General features: G+C 36.4%; 1 protein-coding gene across 1 annotated transcript in view; it reads left to right on the forward strand.

Annotated features, from left to right (window-relative positions):
• AKT3 (v-akt murine thymoma viral oncogene homolog 3) overlaps positions 1–19621 on the forward strand; it is a 133059-nt gene that overhangs the window by 109286 nt on the left and 4152 nt on the right. The window contains exons 10-11 of the mRNA XM_010004588.1: positions 9886–10100; positions 12741–12828. Coding sequence (XP_010002890.1) covers positions 9886–10100; positions 12741–12828 — 303 coding nt within the window. The remainder of the gene's footprint in view (positions 1–9885; positions 10101–12740; positions 12829–19621) is intronic.

Here is a 19621-nt window from a genome sequence, read left to right on the forward strand (position 1 = left end):
TTTGGAAACCTAGAAAAATGCACTTCTGTAATAGTGTAAAAATAAAAATTCTTTGATCACCAAGTTAGAATGAACAAAATAGAGTGCCCCCCTCCTCAATTGCACTCCCCCCCAAAAAAAACCCAACAAAAAAACCAACCCCACAAAACAAAAAAACTTTTTTTGATAAAAAGAAATGGAACCTATGAGTGTTCAATATTTAGGAAAGTATGCTACATAGTGCTATTTTGTCTTAAGTATAGAACATTATGTTTTATCAGCCAGAGACTTGGAAAGATGGTAGTTGTATTATTTCTTTTAAAAAGATGCATTCGAATCAGTGGTGTTTCATGCTCTAAAATGCTATCAGAAGGGTCATTCTCTAATGTCACTTTGCAGGTTGTGATAATATTTTTCTTTTGATGTCATGAGAAAGAATTTAACCCTTTTATTACAATGGTAAATAAATTATGTGTGTAATGGGAATACTCATATGACTAGAGATAATCTGTAACAGGCAGCATTGCCTCTTTGTTATATGGGCAAATGTAAAGCTAAGTAAATCAACAAAAAAAATACCATCTTTTGTCTGTGGACGACCACATCCAAGGACCTACCCTGCTGTGAGGATTTAAGATTTGCTTATTCATTTGCATTACTTAATAGAGTCTTAATATTCATATCAAATGAGTTATATAAGCAAAAAAGATTCCTTTTTAAAAAATTCCAATTATGAGATGTATTTTATTCCATAAAATATCTAGTCTGATGAATATTTAATTGCAATTTTTTTTACCAACACCGATGCCATAATTATTCTTGCTTTTTATATTTAAGTAGGTGGTTTTTTTAACCTATAATACAAGAGATTATGGCTTCCTCATGAGGCAGAATGCTTTGCTTCTGGTTGTTGGCTTTTGCTTAAAACCAAAAAGCCTCACCTTCTGATAAACTTGCACTCATTTCCCTGCAAGTATAGCTGGTTTGCTCATTACCCAAACACTGTAGTTATGTTGTTGTGCTTTGCTTAACTAATTTTCTTTTGGCTTCAAAAGGATGGTTCAAGTTTATTTATTCTCTGTTTACCTAGGTGCTTCATGCAGAATCTGATACCTTGCAGAGGCACAGTAGAATTTATTTTAGCTGTGGAAATGGGGTTTAGTGTTTGTGTGTGTCTTGAACAGCTGTCAGTTGTATATTTAGCTACAGTTTCTTTCCAGGTGAGATCGAGTGAGGGTGTGTGAGAAGGAATAGCATCGATGCCTGAAAATGTCCCTTATGATTTATGGGAGATTCACAATGTGGAATTTTCTGTTTACACTAAAATTCCAAGTACCAGCTTATTTAGAAATGAAGATGCTAAAAGTTGTTTTATCTTGAAATGCTAGCACCTCATGAAAATTCAAATGTGATCTTTTTTCTGTATTGTTGTAACTTATTGTATTTTAGTGTACCACGTTGTGTCATCTTATGCTCCAAAATAATCATAAATGCTAATGATTTGAATTTGGGCATTTTTGTCAGCTTGACATTGCCAGTGGGCCCCTGAGATGAAAATGATAGAATGTGGACAAGGTAGGGTCTCCAGAGCAGAACATTGTTTCTTGGCAATAACCAGTATCAAGATCAAAAGATGGGGAGCATTTAGATGGGGGTACAAAAGAGTTGCTCAGTTATACATACAGAATTGCTGCAACAACAGATTAATTAGGAGAAGAGTTAGGCTTCTTCTGAAGCCAGATAACCAGTGATGTAACAAGAATCTGATTTTTCCTGCAAACTGGTTAATCTCACCAGGCACAAAACCTATCTGTCCACATGCGGTATCAGCCTTCTCAAGGGGAAAGATATAAGAAATACGCAAAAATAATAAAATAAAAATACTGGAAACAGATTAGTTCCACTCTGCTCATAGATAAACTGTTGTATTCAAACCAGAATTTTAAAGCAGAAATCATCTTATAAAAAACACTTTTTTTTTTTTTTAAGTAAGTGTGACAGTTTTTACAAAGACTGTCTCAATAACATGCTTGAAGCTTTTTTTTCATTAATTTTCATTTATTCAATGCAAACCTTATTTCCATTTCAGCAAAAGCCTTTAGTTTTTCTGAAAGTAATGAAGCATAAACAAAAGCAGAACAAATGCTGTTTAACAGTGGTAAAAATTCAAAATCATTTCAGGAAGAATGAGCAACCAGAAACAAATATCACAGTATTATCATTGTTTATTACTTCTTACACATCTTGCATCTTATGGCAGTGTATGGTATGGACACTACTGCTGGTGCTGTGATACTTAATACAGATATGAACAGGTCTGTAGTTTTTCTTCCAGTGGTAGAGTTGGAAGTTATGAGGGAACAGCCGTCTTTCTGTAGACTGAAATGATCTTTTGCTTTTACTCAACACCTGCCATGAAAGGTGTGTGTTAATTCTGGAACAGAGTTATTTTAGTTTCCTTGGTCTTTTTTTTTTTTTTTTTTTTTTTTTTCTTTTTTTTTCTTTTTTTTTTTCTGTTGTTAGATTAGGTTTTACTTTTGAGGGGTCTTTTTAATGTGATGTGGTTGTTTTCTTGGTTTTTTTGTTTGGTTTGGTTTTTTGCCAGGTTTTGTTTTTTTGTTTCTTGGTTTGTTTGTTTGGCTGGCTTGATTTGCTTTGGGTTTTTTTTTGATTGTTAGGGTTGCCAATAACTTTTAAAATTCTTTGTTAGTATACTTTTTTCATGTGCAACAGCTTAACTTTTTTTTTTTTAAGATTTTAAATTCTACTGAAGTCAGAATCCCTTCTAGTGTAGAGGGTTGAATGTATGTATTAGTATTGCATGTTCTTTACTCTAGGAATGTGAATTTGCTTAATTCATGTTTATACCAGAATGTGTCATTTCTGATGCAGCACAGTGTATGACAGGAAATGAAAAAAAATAATAATCATTTTGCTATAGTTTTTTAAGGTTACCTAACCAAAAAAGCTATATAAGATGGGGAAAATCTCTAGTACACAAATGTATTAAGAAGATAGTCTGCATTGGGACCAGAAGTAAACCAGCAGGGCAAACCAGATACAAATGAAGAAAAAAACTATCTGCAGAAATTAGAGCAGTAAATAATTAGAGCAGTAATAGAAAACTTTCTTCCTTGACTGAATTCAGACTTACCTATTCCTAGGGTATCTATAACCTCGCTGTTTTGTCTTTTCAGCTCTGTATAATAAAAGCAATGAGTATTCATTCAAGTGTGGGCTTTTTTTACTTTTGATGCAGCAATATTTTCATTGTTCATACCAAGATACACTTACAGTAACTTGGCAAACATATCTTTCTGCAGGAAGAATTTTCATACATTTGGTAAAAAGTCTTTCTACAAAGAAATGTGTTTTACCTTTGGGTTTTAGTGTTAGATTATAAACTTTCTCCTTGTTCTGGTTATTTCAACAATTTATGAAAGTTCCAGCAAATACACTTTTTAACTTTTGTTGAATAGTATGTGGGTGAATATTTGTTAGCAGACCAACAACTGTAGCTATAAAAATGTGTAAAGGACTACCAGGAAGGCTTAAGGAACATACACTCCACCTGAACTGAGGTTAATTGAAAACAGTTTTTTCCCCTTAAAATGACAGTAGATGGTGTATCCAAGTTCTCAGTTTTCTTTCACAACATAGGTGTGCAGACAGTTTGTTTAGATGTTTAAATATTTTCCCATCTGTTCTGTCAAAATTATTGATTGAACAGCAAGCTATTTGTAATGTCCTATCAGAAAGCCTTTATTTAATGTATTAAGAGAAACCATAACTATGTCTAAAACGTAACTGTTTTTCCAATAATTTGCCTTCATCATCTAGCACAAAGTACAAAACTGCTATTTTGACATTGTTCTTATAAAGATAAAACCAAATGCTGACAATCCTTTTAGAAGAATGACAGTTAATTATATGAAGCCTTTCATGCACAGGTTTACTGCTAAATTTGTCTAGTTTTGCATAGTCCAGAATTTACAGCAACTGAGCTACCATCGAGCAGTCTGTGGGAAGTACATTTCTCAGTTGTGTGAATTTCTACTGTGTAACCAAAAAATATTCTAGACACTACTTATCAGGGATGTTTTGTTTCAAGAAAATACAGTAAAAAGAGAATTAACGTGCAGCTCAGTTTGTGTCTGAGACAGTCACACCTTGTCCCGTATTACGTGATTAGTGGAGTATCAGAGAATCCTGGTTTCATTGAAGACATGTCTTCATTGAAACCAGGATTCTCTGACACTTCACTACTTCAGGAAGTACATGATTGACTTAAGATGGTCAGAGATTTCATGTGTTTCACTGATGGATTACCTCCTAAAAAAATTCATTTTCACAGAGTCTTGTGAAAGTATTACATGTGTTTGTGTTGCCTTCTCTTTGGCTGACTCATTTAGTTGCCTGCATCCGAAGTCTCTGCCCCCAGCTCTTGTAAATAAGTTTGTAAATGTGTCTTAATCTGCTGTCTCCCAATAAATTTTCAGCTCTAGCTACTGAAGAAGTAAAGAGCCTGTATAATAAAAGATAGCTTTTCACTGGTTTTCACCATAAAAATTAAATAGACATCAAAGTCTGTGGACTGTAAGGCTTTTAAATAAGTGACATACTTAAAGCAAAAGACACATGGCGATGTGTTCACTGATAAATCTAAACATTAAAATCTGCAACCACTGTTGAAGTAGGGGAGGAAGTAATTTTAATGGAGATTTTTTTTTTTTTTCTGGCAAACAGAAAACTTTCAGTGCTTCTAATGATTTTCATTAATATTTTTAGTCCAAGGCACTGGACTTCATGGCAGTGGGGAATGGTATTAGGAGATTGCTTTTCTGTCAAATGCAAGGACAAGAAGATTTCTTTTTTTTTTTTTTTTTTTTTCCTGATCTGCAGTTACTTGTCAGCAAAATGAATTGTTATATGTGGGAGACAGACACAATTGAATTATTGTGATCTTAGCAGCACTGCAGTGTGTTTTTATTGTCTTAGTCATCACAAAAGCAAAGTTCAAGCTGTGTACAGAAGTTTTTATTTTGTATGTAGTGCTTGGTGGTCTTTGCTGTGTGTATGAAACACTGTCCCATCAAATACTTGGTCATTGTGAATAATACTGAAGTCTGCAAAGGCCGTGGAGTTGCTAGAGAATACTTTTTTTTCCCTGTTCCAGTTGGTTATTCCTTCTGTCAGTAAATTTTAAAAAGAGCTGGATTGCCTTTTGACCACAATACAATTGAAAGTTTTAAGACAAATAAATAGTATTCCCTTAGCTGAACCTATATTATTGTTCAATGTCTCTAAAACATCCATAAAACCCTGAAGTACCTGTATATATGTGTGGGGAAATAGATCCCTGGCTGATGATTCTTGCTTGCTAGAAAGTGTTACTTAACCTCTTGCATATTTATCTAAGACTAGAAAAAAACCAAACAACTTAATTAGCACCTCTGCAGCTTTTTAAAAAGCATTAATATAGACACAGGCTCTGTCCTCCTACTGCAGCTGCACATACAAGTTTTAGAGGAGCATCAATGCCTGTGAAAACTGCAGTGGTTTCAGTGCAGCAATGAGTTTCTGGCCACTTCAGAGCCCTGTTATACTGCTGGAGTGCTTTAGAGAAATACAGCTTGGGAAGAGAATCAGGCTCTTCATCTTGCCATTAAGCAAGCATGGCTGTTGCAGCTGTCTGTGAGGGCAGGAATAACTGGCAGAGTCAGTGTAACTTCTGTGGTGGAACTTCGGGACAGAGTTTGCATGACATTTCTTTCTGCAGCAATGCACATTTGATGCTGCCTGTCCTGGTGTTCTCACTTGTGCTACTGCAACTGTTGATGCGGCGAGTGGCTTAGGTTAGAAAATTTGATTGTGGGGAAATAGAAGCCAGGTGACAGTGTTTTTCCTTTCTTTTGTAGTACTGATCAGTCTCTGGTGTAGTATGTTGCGTAGTTTTGGCAAGGTAAAGGAAGTTGTGGGGGAACAGAAACAAGAGTGTGAGTTAGGCTGGCACTGCCTCTCAAGGAACCAATTGTTGAACTAGAGCCTTAAAAACAAATGGAGTAAGATTCCCTCAAGTAATTAAAATTATGGTCATTTTTTGAGTTTTATTTCCCATAATCTGTGGTGTCATCCAGACTGAACTGCAGTCAGCCCACCTCCTGCTTTACTCCATACTGGGAATTCACTTGGGTACAGTGGTGATATGATGTGTAAAATAGGGATGAATGACTTTAAGTGTTATCCACACTGAAGTCACATAGTGCTGAACCTCTCATCTCCTAAAACCTCACCTAGATCTTGACAAGGTGGCTTGGGATTTTGGTACTTTGCATGTGTGAAGCAGATGAAGGAAGGGAAGTCATATATCTGGATGATCTGACTATTCTAACAAATTTTATGGAAGAAAGCACATAACTCCATCTTTACTTCATGAAAATGCACCTGACTGGAATTTGTGTTCAGTGTAGCTGCTCTTGCTGTAGCTTATGACTTCCATGTGATCCTTCTGTCTGAGACCCTAAAAAATGTTAATATATTACTACAAAACAGATGCCAGAGTGGTTGAACCTGTGCCTTTTACAGTGGTTTCAGTGGGCCTGCTGTGACCTTCAAGGGACTGGGTTGTTAGGACAGTATATTCACTTAAGGACAGATTTGTGGGACCTTATAGAGGGGGATAAGAATTGTCTGAAGATGATGAAGACAGCTTTTAAGGGCGGTGTACAAAGTCCAAGAGATCAAACTTTTCACTGCGTCTGTGCCTGACCTGGTGCTTAGGCTGGTACCCCTCATATACAAGGATACTTCACAAATACTGGACAGACAGGAATATCAGTCCTCACAGCCAAAGGGAGGCATTTCTAAAAGCAAGTTCTACCTCGTGGTAGGCAAAAGATTGAGTTATACATAGGTAAAAAGTCTGCAGCTGTGTGTCATGTTCATTTTATCACTGAGTGGAAACTTTCTTGACCTATGTTCAGTGTAATCAAAAACAAATCCCTCCAATGCAAGAATTGTTTGGAAAGGATTTTGTAATGCTGGGGCAGTGTGTATAGACATGTTCTCATGCTTCCCTAATTGTATGGATTTGGTCGTAGGAGCTGCTGGACTCCAGCACTTCCATTGATTTGTCACAGTCTACAAATCCTGTATTTTCTTTACACAATGAGAAGCAGAAATTATTTAAAGAAAAATAATTTTGTATATTTACTGTGAATGAAATATGCACAGTTTTATTACATTTATATTAAAATAATTTGAGAGGTGTTTTGCTTTATTTAGAGTATTTTCAGGCTGTTTTGCTTTTGTCTAAACGAAACCCTTTTGATGCTCTTGCTTGTCTGGCTGGCTGTAAACCAGGTATTTAAACAAAAATAAAGAGTTGCCAGTTTTGCCAGCTGGGGATGAGAACCCGGCTGGTGATATGTGGGTTCGGGAGGCAGTTAATTCAGCTTTTATGCTTTTTTATGATTTTATGTAAAAGGAGGTTAAAAATCACATTTGGCTCTTTCTTTCTACCACTGTTTTGTTGCTGTTGTGGGAATGCAGTAAAAGGTTGCTCATACTTTTTATTATTATTAGGTAAAGTCCTGCATAAATTAGGTAGAGCCCCAGATACAGTTTGCTTTAGCTGTTGGCCATGTGATTTGCCTTGTTCAGAGAATGATACATTTTATCCTCCTGTTGCCCTCTTTTATAAATCACATGCAAACCACACCTCAAATTAGTTGTAAAAAGAATCTACCACCACCTCAGAATTTAATGTATTTTACTAGCTTCAAAAGAAGAGAGTAGCTTACTGTACAAAGAGGGGAAATGGTAACATTGCTAATATATCTAGTAGAAAAATATGTAGTGTTTTTACTCTGTGGCAGAAGAAAAAGTGATTTAAAGACAAGTGTCATGGATTTCCGATACAGTTTTTCAGCAAATAGTTTGCAATATGCTCAAACTCATAAAACATGTAATTAATTTTAAAACACAGGAGTTATTTTAGCTAGTTTTGTCATATGTACTTTTTCAGATAATTTGTTGTATTTTACACTTTCCAGAATTTCACCCTCTATTTGGAAATATCAATGATGTAACGAGTCTGTGTGTTTTGGCACAGTTGTAAATAGTATGTGTTAATGTGTTAATATTTATGATTTTTTAATCTTATATACACAAGAGGGATTTGTATTATGTTCTTTTCATCATGTTTCTACTACTGAGCCTTAAGGACAGTGAAAACTAGGAATGCATTAATTACTGTGGGATTGTCAAAACTGCCGTACTGGATCAGATCACATTTTGTTTCTGCTAATAGCATGCACAAGGTACTTCAGAGCAGGGTTGGATTTGCTGGGGGAGAAAAAGGAGAGGCAGATAAATGAGCTTGGCACCCGTCGACTGGCTGGGGTAGTGCATGTGTCCTGTGATGTGGTCACGGCTACACAGTGTCCCCAGATGGGTGAGGACTGTGTCTGTCCTTGCTTCAGAAAAGATTATTGGAACACAACAGTCATGGAAGCAGGTTATTTCTAACCTGTTAGAGGTTGCCTTATTCACTACAGCCTGAAGGCTTTACTACACATCACTACATTTTCACTTCTGTATATCTAAATGACTGTTCCCATGTGTCCACTTGCAGTTTGAGTCTTGATGGTGGTGACTGCAGGTGTGTTGTAAAAAGTATTCTGTTTTCTGTGGAGTAGTTAGGGGTTTGAGTTTTTATTTGTTTTGTTTTTTAAATAATTCATATATGCTGTCTTTCAGAATCTGCCTTTACATACATACATACCTACAAATTCTTTATGAAGAATTAATTCTTTAGAAATATAGTCCAACTGTATTAGTTACATTTATTTTTTTTTTCATCTTTCTGTTTATTATTTAAGCCTAATTTCTTGTTTTAAGGTTTTTTGCTGCTTTAATAGCTCTTTCTACAAGCAGTACTGGCAGTTTGGCACATACGGTTGCAGTGCTGTCTGCATTACCATTTATTAACTTCTAACTCTTCTATCTCTTTTGGAGTGAAAGGATATGATATTTTAGGAACTCAGAAACTGGAATTACATATGTATATATTCAGTAGCTTTTGGTTTTCTTTTTGCTTATGGCTTCATTACAGGTGTATGCTGCTGTTATATTGTCTCCATTCTGCAGTTTAATATGAAGGTATTAAGGTCAAGACACACCGCTTAGATTCCTTAGTCCAGTCCTCTGAGGCTGCTGGGAGAAGGGTTGTGGAGTGGATTATTTTTAGGCACATAACATTGAATGCATTATATTAACAAATTATATAAATGTTACCATACTTTTGTGATAGTATAATATAAACATAGTAACCTAGTAAACATAATATCATATAAACATTGTTATATTTCTTTGCATTAGCTGTTTGGACTACTGTCAGGAGAAACACAGTGTGGACTTTTAATATAAACAAAGATCTCAAAGAAGCTAAGCTTATAAAAGTAAGATTAAGGTATTTCTAAATTGAGGCTGCAATCTTACAGGTGGGATAAGGAGAGAGGAAGTGACTGAACAAGGATGTACTTCACTTCTCCCAGAAGAATGGTAATTGAGGCAGTAGTGCCCGTAGATGAAGTATCTCTTCCTAAAACACTGCACACTATGGTAGAGGACATAGAAAAGGAGAAAATACAGTCATGACCATTTTGAGCAAGTCATTCTCAATTTTATATTTTGCTTTCAGCAGTACAGTCCCCGATATGCCTGGAATTTCAGTGAGCTCGGGTGTGTGGGTCAATACTGCACTTCCACATATTGAGCCAGGTTCTGGGACACCATTTAGCACCCTGTGAAAACAAAGTCTTGGAAACACATTAATATAGAGATGCATCAAATAGATGTCTGAAGTAGTGCATGTCTCACAGCTGGTTTTGGTTTCTGTCTTAGGTGTTGGAAGATAATGACTATGGTCGTGCAGTGGACTGGTGGGGATTAGGAGTTGTCATGTATGAAATGATGTGTGGAAGATTACCATTCTACAACCAAGATCATGAGAAACTGTTTGAACTGATACTAATGGAGGACATAAAATTTCCTCGAACTCTGTCTGCAGATGCGAAATCATTACTATCAGGCCTACTGATAAAGGATCCAAATAAGAGGTAAGTGAAATTACTTGGGTATACAAGCATAGTAAATATGCCAAATTATACTGTGTAATATAAAAATAGGGCAGTGGTGCTGGGTCTTTCTGGCTGAAGGACCTGTCAGTCAGAGGAAAGGGCCATATGCATCCATGCTGTCTCATATTTCCACTTTTTTCCATACAGCAGTGGTAAGCTAAGTGAGTTTAACAAGCAAGAGGGGGAAAAGCATGTGGAAGAGAACACACAATGGTTTTTAACCATTTGCAGCAAACACAGGGATGTTTTCAGGTTTAGATTGTGTGTGGAACAACTTAACCCTGAGTTGGCTGTAGTGTCTCATGGGGACTACACCACTTACTCTTGGAAGTGATCATGCCAGAAGGTATGTGTAGATAGCCACAGATAGATTTTATTGGGGCACTTAAATAGATCACATATTAGACCATGTGAACTAGAAACTTGTTAAAAATACATCTTCTGAGTGAAATTTCAATACAGTGGTTTGAAAGCAATACCACCCAGCTGCTGCCTATGCTCTTTTGTGGTGGGCTTTTCTGTCTGAGATTGTTGCCTAGGAGAGCCATTTTCCAGTGGCCCTTGCACTGGACTAGCACTGTCCAGTCCCCTCTTGTTCTACAACAAATCTCTGTCTTTGCAAATCAGTGAGATTTCTCTGTAGGTCCACTCTTTCTCCAGTCTCTGCTGTTCTTGCTAGTCTGTTGATATGTTTTAATGCTACAGGCATTGGTTTGTCTGTGTCTTCTCTAGTCCTCCTTCATTCTCACTTTGTTCTCAAGAAGTTTTCAGTAGTGGGCGTTGCTCACAGGCAGGCAGGGCAGGACTGGTTGCTATGTCTCTCTGAGGGATTTGTTTGCATGCAACCAAGTGCAGCAGCCAGGGCAGCACAAGCCATCAGCCTTTCTTCTTCTGCCCAGCAATGCCTGTTTGAATTTACTGTATGCAGTAAAAGCAAATGGTGACCAAACAACCAAATGCATGGAGAGTAAAGTAAAAATTTATTCCTGTGGCAACTCCTAATGCATTTTAACCTCCAAACAGTCTCACCCATCAAACACATTGACCTTTAGAATTGAGAAGATGCTTCCTTCTAATTGATCTGTGCAGTCAGGAGTGTTTATTACAGACTTACATTTACAAGTTTATTCATATTCTAGTTCTGGTGCTAGCTAATGCTAAAGAGGGCAGGAGCACAGAGGTTAATTGCAACTTAGCTTTTCTCTGAGCAGCTGGATGGGAAGATATTGAGAGAAGTCTAGAGACTGCAGGCTAACTGGGATGCTTAGCAGAGAGGCAGAGAATTTTACAATGAGTAGTTAAGAAACAAAGAGGAATACAGCTTTGAAATGAGAAAACTTTATACTCAGTGACTGCAGGACTGAGGCAGTAGACCAGAATTCTTTTGTAATTTGACAGCAAGGTAATACCAAAACAGATTTTTTTTCTTCGTTGTGGGAATTATTGGTCCTTGCAATAAGTTTTAGAGAGGAATTTATCTTACTTCAAAGGTTGCTTTTAAATTTTGTCTTTATTTCTTTAGTAGTTCCTTTTAATGAAACACTAACTACTTTTGTCACTCTTCTTGTCGATATTTTACACATATGGGCTGCTTGCTCAGTTAAGATTAGCTTTTTTCTGTTGTAACTTTTTTCTGTTAGATCAGTAGAATAGTTCTGGAAGTCCATAGGCTGTTGAAAGGGGCAGTGGTTCCCTTTGGTGGATGTGTGGTTCTTTTTCTATCACCAGCAGCAGCTCAAGGGGGCTCACTAACCTTGCTGAGTCAAATTTGACTTTCTAATGCAACAAAAACCAGCCAGTTCTTTCTGGTTTTTCATTGTGTGGTTTCTTTTCATCTAGATTAGTGAGCTGACTCAGCTCACAATCATCCATGGGAATGACGCTATAGATGCAAGTATAAGGTAGTAAGTAGGGGTGGGACACCTCTCTTTTTTCAGCAGTGAACGCTTCCACAAGCTGAAATCACCTTGGGCAAGTTCACCCAAAGTAGGTGGAATTCACTTCCTAAGCTGATTATCCAGGGCTTTGGCAAGCTATGGCCCACAGTGAACAGTGTGGTTATTTACAATGGCCTTTAAATAACCTCCTCAGCAGGCCTACAATTTATTAATTTATACTAATTGACTCAAATTGGGACTATTTTATGGTAATTGGTTAATTGTTACAGCACCCAGATGCAACAACAGTGAACACTGTATAAAAACGATGCGAGTCATTACTGATTCAGTGCCTACCACCTCCTTGGCAAAATGTTGTGTTAGCATTGTCAGCTTGGTTTGGGATTTTAATAGTGCTGGAATGTCAGTTGGTCTTTCAAGAAAACTAAACTTAAGCATGTTTTTAAAATTAATGAATTATTTTAAAAGTTCATAATGTCTGGTAATGAACCCTATAATATAGATTAGTCAAATAGAATAGACCATGGCATGGTTACTTTTGGTATCCCATTTTCTCTTAAGATCTCCTGAATTTGTATTAAACAGGTGAGAATTACTTATTAAATGTAGATTTGTTCCAAGATACTAAAAAAGAAATGGTGACTTTTCCATCTATTACAATAATTCTATCTCCCTTTAAGAGTAACTCTTGTTTAAAATTATTTTTTTCCCCTCTTTTTAGGCTTGGTGGAGGCCCAGATGATGCAAAAGAAATCATGCGTCATAGTTTCTTCGCTGGAGTAAACTGGCAAGATGTATATGATAAAAAGGTATGTCTTTATATGACATTGAATAATCTGGCTTCTGCAAGGTGGTTTCAACTGAAAGGCATAGGACTGCTGCTCTCTGAAGTTAGTCTGGTTTTGTTTGCAACTTTTTGTGTTAATATAAATGAATAATTATTCTGAACTAGGTATACTTATTTTTTTTTTTTTCATAATAATTTGTCAGTGGACAAAAAATAAAAGTTGCAAACCAACCTAAACTCAGCAAAGATTTTTCTTTTATTATGCAGATGTTCAAATCTTTTTATTTCCTTTTTTCTTCCTGGGTCTTCAAGAGAAAACTACATCTAGGACTCAAGATATAATGAGAAAATGCATTGGAAATTTATCCTGAATTGTCTTCATATTTGTGCCTATTATTGAAAAGTTGTTTTATGGAAATAGAAAAATGAAGTGATTTGAAGGAAGTTATAGCAAAAATCTACTTTCTGATTGTTTGTAGAAATATTTTTCAAACTTAAAAAAAAGAGATATGTAAAGAAATTAAAATAGCATTAAAACACTGAGCCAAAACAGCTTGTGGAGAAGGTGGGTATTGGAAATTCAACTAGAACAGTTTTCTCTAAACCCAGTCCTGCTCCTGTAATGGATCAACACTTTGGGGATGATTTTAGAAAATAAATTTATCCTACTCAGTAGTGAAACTCAATGTGACTTAAGTTGTTTCATATACAGAAGCTGATTTTATCTCAGTACTTGTGTAAGAATTTACTTGTTGCTATAAACTCCATCTATTTTGATAATCTTTTTTTCTGTCAACTGTTTTACACTGTTAATCTGCCAGTTGAGCTGCATAATTTTAAGAGATTTTTCTTCCTCTTTGCTTTGTTCAAGTTAAAGGAAAATGAAAGACATGCGAATGAGCAGAATATGTTTATGCTATGATGTCAATGATACAAACTGTTTTTTAATGGTTGTTGAACTGGAATTTTTTAGAAGTGTGGTTTTCAATCATTCACAGCAAACACGGGGATCTTTTCAGGTTTAGATTGTGTGGTATTTCTCTGACAAATACTGGAATTGGAATAAGAGCCTGTATGTGGTGGTACAAAATATAGTACTCTGGAAGTTATTTGATACAATTTTTCCCTGGCAGTATAATGAGTTTTCAAGAAACTCTAAAATAAAAAAATCAGAGCAAGTACATGAATCAGGTTACTTTATCAGCCTAACCACTGGTTGGTTGTGTAAGGACATGGTAGCAAAGCCCTTTGAGGAGAAAATCTGAAAATACAACTTGAGGACCTTTCTAGAGTTTAAAAAAACTCAGTAAAATTGGTTGGATTGCAGTGTATTGGGAGCGGTTGAGAAAGAAAAAGCTGTTACATTACTCTTGCTCTGCTGAAAATTATTTCTTGGCTATTTTACTTTAGAAATAGAGCTCTGAGTTCTGTACTGTGTTCAACATAATATTTAATTACGAAAATACAGGTACTCTCCCTTTTTAAGCATATTCCTTGAGTCTCTCCAAATCAAGATGGCATGTGTCTTTCAGTCCAGATTTTATTCTGAGCTATTAAAATAAAAGGAGGCATTTTGTAGGTATAACTATATATATGTGTATGTATATAATTTTAAAAAGATATAAAAGTATAAATATTTAAACACAGGTATTTTTCTTTTATGCTTATGGAGGTGGGTACAGCTTATTGGAGTATTTTAAGTGGAGAAATTTGTAGCAATTAATTGTTTACTCTGCCCACTTGTTCTGAGAGACAAAATTTTCAAGTCAGTTGAATTTCCTCAGTGGAACAGTTAACTTCAGTAATTATTGGAATTGCATTTTTCCAGTATTGGCACACAGTGTGTTCTTTATGGAAAAATAACTCATGAAAAAGACTTTTGACTGTGTGTTTTTCTGTTTAATTAAAAATTAGTTTTATTCCTATTACAGAGCTATTTGTCTGGTTGGTTAAAATATCCAGTTGTTCCTTCTGTACACAGAGTCTTATCAGCTCTGAAGTATGCAGAGTAAGGCTGTGCCCTGAAATATAAACTTCAAACATAGTAATAAGGTTAATGAACTTCCACTGTGTATGTTTATTAGAATGCTTATATGAATATTTTTGAGGTTTTGATATTCTAAAATAATTCAAGAGGAATGTGCATCAAACAAATTTGATTTTCAGATAGATTTATTCTATGCTTGCTTCTCTTGCTGTTTATTAGTAGTATGGTCTTCAGTGGCAGGGTCACTTGATGAAATTGATAGTTGATATAATTATTTGCATAGTAAAAATACTTCACAGTATTCTTGTCTGAGGTTTATGCACCATGAAACTGTAATTTTCTGACTGCTTGTCAGGAGCATGTTTCTGTTAGCAATGAAAGAAGTGAGGTTCACATTTGGAGTAATGGAAAAAAAAAAAAAGAATCGTGTATTCCATGTAGTTGCTGGGGGACAGTTTTGTACGTGTGAACGCTGTGCTCTTGTGCCACTAATTTTATCATTTTTACTAGAGATTAAGCACACCTCTGTACTTACTCAGTTATCACTTTACTGGTGCGTTTAAAGACAGAATTCTATCTCTGTGAACTTAAGAGTATTTGATGCAACAACAGTAGCTCTGTCAGGTCAAATGGATCCAAATGGTCAAATGGAATTACTAGCTCTTTGATACTGCAAACTAATTAAACTAATTTGATACTACACAGTGATAATAAAATGTTGTATGACACACTGGAGCAGAAAAAGTCGTTGACTTTAAATGAAAAATGTATAGTAGTTAGCATTTGTGATTGGATGTGTTCGTTTTTGGCAGAAAAGCCATGAGGGCATATGAAAGAGAGCAGCCTGTGCCAGGTTCTTCCTGTGATCATCTCAGCCCTGATGAGTTTTTATCTCTGCCTGAGCATGAGAAATTGAATACATTGGCAAACTCTGAAGACTTCAAAGGCCCATATACTTCTAAATAAAATATTTGTTTTATTTTTAGGTAGAATCAGGAAGCTTTTTGAAATTTCTGTTCCTCGTTTAAGAATTGCTTTACCACATTTCTATTTGGGTTGCAGAGATATTCTTAGCTTGTTGGATGCTCTGTCTAGGGTCTTTTCCCAAACAAAAACTACATGGGCATTAATTTACAGGTAGGAATTTAGGTATGTCTTCAAGCTCGCAGCTTGAAGCACGCAGGTAGCCTCATGTGAAAGGAGATGCAGACCTTTCAGCAAAGCCTGGGTTTCCTCCTGCATGTAATAGATGAAAGAAGAAGAAAGAAACTGAATGGGAATCTGGGCTGAGATACATGTCTCCTGATTTCTGGTAATAACTCCAGTTGTTTCTGAAGCAAATTAGGGAGTGCTAACAAATGTATTGGTTAGGGTCAAGTGTGAGTAATGGTTAAAGCTGGGGTGTCTGACTTTGCTGCAGGGGCAGCACTTGCTAAGGCACCTGTCTCAGTGTGGAGGCAGCAACTTTCAGCATGGAGTCTGACAGCTGCAAGAAGCTGTTCCTTGTCCTTTAGCTGTGACTGCTTTGGCTTAAGACACAACGAGGAGAGATGATTGAATCCTAGGATTGAAGCCCTGGGTTCAGGCCTGGCAAAATCTGCGATATAACTATAAATTTAAATGCACGTTTAAGTACTTTTGTGTATCAGACAAGGAAAGGACAGGAGGGAAATGGGAAAATATCAACATCTGGTTTTAGGCTGTTGCTATTTGAGTCAGACTATTTTTGTACCATTATGTGCAGTGCAACAAAGCCTGTAGGAATGACCCTTGGTACTTGCTTTTGTGTGGCTGCCATGCAAAGTAGTAGAAAGATCAGAAAACTGCTAAGCGGTCTGATCTTTTCATTGTGTTTCCAGTTATACTTTAAAGTATATGGGCAGAGCTAGTGGTTGATTATTAACCATTCCCCTATCTGCTTGAATTTAGAGAGAGGAAAATATAATTAAGAGTGTTTGATACTAAACTTGTTGTAGTCCTGGGGGTTGTGTTTTCTCTGTCTGTTGTATCAGCATTGTATTGCTTGGAGAACAGAGTTTGTCCATGGGCAAAACTCCTTGCTGAAGCCAGCCTTCCTGACGATTTGTGTTGTGTGTCCTTCACCACTGAAATCCCAGTTCTCCCTCCTCCCTCTCCCTAGGCCACCACACACAGTGTCCTGCCAGGGTCCACGGAGCATTTCCAGCTCCTGGCCATGCTGCGACTGCTGGCTGGGCAGCAGCAGGCTGACTGCTGCTGCTCCAGCTCTGGGGATTAACCAGTCCCTGCGTGAATGCTGACAGACTGGCTTGAAGCTCAACTCAAGTACTGTCTTTCCTTCAGTGGAAAATTTCATTTGGGAGGGATGGACAGGGATGTCTTTCTTCTTTTCACTACCTAGATGGAGAAATTCTGTGAGAAGTATATGTATGCCTATTCTTTTCTCTATCATGGTGCACTTGCCAGCCATTCTGGGTTTGTTAGGGTAGGACGTACAGACTGACAGAGTCCATAATCTCATCAGCTCCTGTTTCTTTTGGTAATTGAGCTAATGTCAGAAAAAGGACGAAAAAATATTGTTAGGAAAGGAAAATCAGTAGTTGAAAGGGTGTACATATTTTTAATTAAAATACTGTTGTTGAGGATCTAATGTTGAAAGACTGAACTAAGGTTTTTGTGTTGTTAGTATCTCTGCATGGTTTTTAGGGTCATCAAGCATTTGCTTTGATGGGAGCTTAAAAGGTATAAATGAAGGACCATGCATTAACAGATATGCATCAGAAAAACATAAAATCTTGAGACAAGCTTTGCTAGTGTCCTTTTGAGGTGTTTTATTGTGGTGTTTTGTAAGTTTCTGAATTTCAATTTATGTGAAAATATGCTGTTTACTTGGAACGACATTTAGTAAACTAGCTAGTTTGTTAATACAAACAAGTTTTTTTGGAGTTAAAGGAGTCTGTTAATTGTGACATGTTTTCAACATTTCCCACTGAGCATGCTTGTGATGAAATAAAAAGGCATATTTTAGTCATGCGACCCCATTCTCTTCTCACAGTAGAATTTTTTTTTTCCACAATTCTTATTTGGCTAATCTGTCTCTTCTGTTTGATTCTTGAAAATAACCACTTTGCAATTTTAATTCTCCAGGAAAGTTTACAGTAGATGAAAGTTTGATTTCTGAACATCAAATCACAAACACTTACTTACCAATACTTAATTAACCCTCATAGTTAAAAAGAACTGTATCATTCGACACAATTTTTGGCATTTGTTAGACTTGAATAGTAAAGTAGGTGGAATTTTTTGAAATATGACATATGATGCCATACAAGACAATATTGAAATACCTGTTTTGTAGTTATTTTTATAATGAATTTTCAAAACACATAAGCTGTGAAAAATGAAGAATTCATCTCATACATTGTAATGCAATGTTGTATTGATGTAACCTGAATTGAACAACAGTGATCACTTTTTAATATGTATATGATACGTAAAGAATTAGTGTGGGAGTTCTGAGATAATAATCAAGTTACCTAGTATATTTAAATGAATAATTCAGTGGAAGTGGTGCATAGCTGCTCCAGATTACTACTCAGCTGCTGTTTGTTGGTGAATGAGATTCTTGTGGTAGTGTTCATTTGTTGTTCATTGGAAAGAAAATTCCCTTAAAACTAAAAGAAGATCAGACTGCTGTTCTTAAGCATCTTATTTTTCATTTGGCAGAGTAAGTCCATCACAGTTACTTTGAAGCAGCTTCAGCCACTTCCTATACAACACCAAACAAATAATTCCTGTCAGATTATCTTGGAACAAATAACATTACATATATTCTCTCTTACTGAAGTATTTGTGTAGTTGTTCAGTAAGCGTGAGAATGCTCAAATTGTAGGATAGAGCCAGTTTGTCTCAGGCAGATTTGTAACAGGCAGGTACTGCACCTTGCCCCTTTCCTTCCCCTTGAGAGATGGGTGGCAAATTTCCCAGGTCTTGAACTGTGGTGTTTCTCACACACTGCTCTCGATGGATGCCAAATGGAAATGCCATTCCCTGGAAGCAATAAAGACACAAAGAATTTGATACTGCTTCTGCTGTCATTTCTAACATCGAGCCTTGGAAATGGCTGGGGCAGAATCAGCTTGACAGATGGGTGTGAAATTGGATTTTTGTCATGAGCATCAACTCTTAGTCAGTGAACTCACACCGAGTTTGGACATTTATGTATTATTTTGTACACACACGTGTATGTACATGCATGAACATGGAAAATCTGTATTTCTGGTCGTTAGGGTTATGAGGCCTCTTTATTTAAGTGGACAAAAAACCTAAACAAACAACCAAAGACCCCTGAGTAAACCAGTAACTAGCCAATAAGTTTCTGAGGAAGAAATTTGTTAGCTAATACATTATCTTTTAACTCTCCTTGCAGATCCATACATTGCTACATAGTATGATCTTACCCTGCCCTTCCTTTTGTTTTTCATTAACTACTTTGATGAAATGTCTCTGGTATACTTCACAGCATCTTCGTGCTTCATCCCAAGCTGTAAACTATTAGGAATTAATATTAATTTTCTGGATAGAGTATCTACTGTGAAAAGCAACTTGTTGAAAGGCTTCTTTCTACATACTTACATAGTCTGGTCCTCATAGGTCATGGTGGCTTTTTTGGGGTTTGGATGGCTCTATTTGTGGATTGTGTAGTCCCTTTGGTTAGCACTGAGGTCTAGAGCTGCTTCTAGTATTCACCAATTCATGCAGATCTCTTCAAGCTGTAGAAAAAAACCAGTCTTGTGCATCAAACATGGTAAAATCATGAAGACTCTTAGTACTATTAAAAATTATCATC

This window comes from Chaetura pelagica, unplaced genomic scaffold (assembly GCF_000747805.2).
Source record: "Chaetura pelagica isolate M959 unplaced genomic scaffold, ChaPel_1.0 scaffold278, whole genome shotgun sequence".
NCBI classification, from domain to species: Eukaryota; Metazoa; Chordata; class Aves; order Apodiformes; family Apodidae; genus Chaetura; species Chaetura pelagica.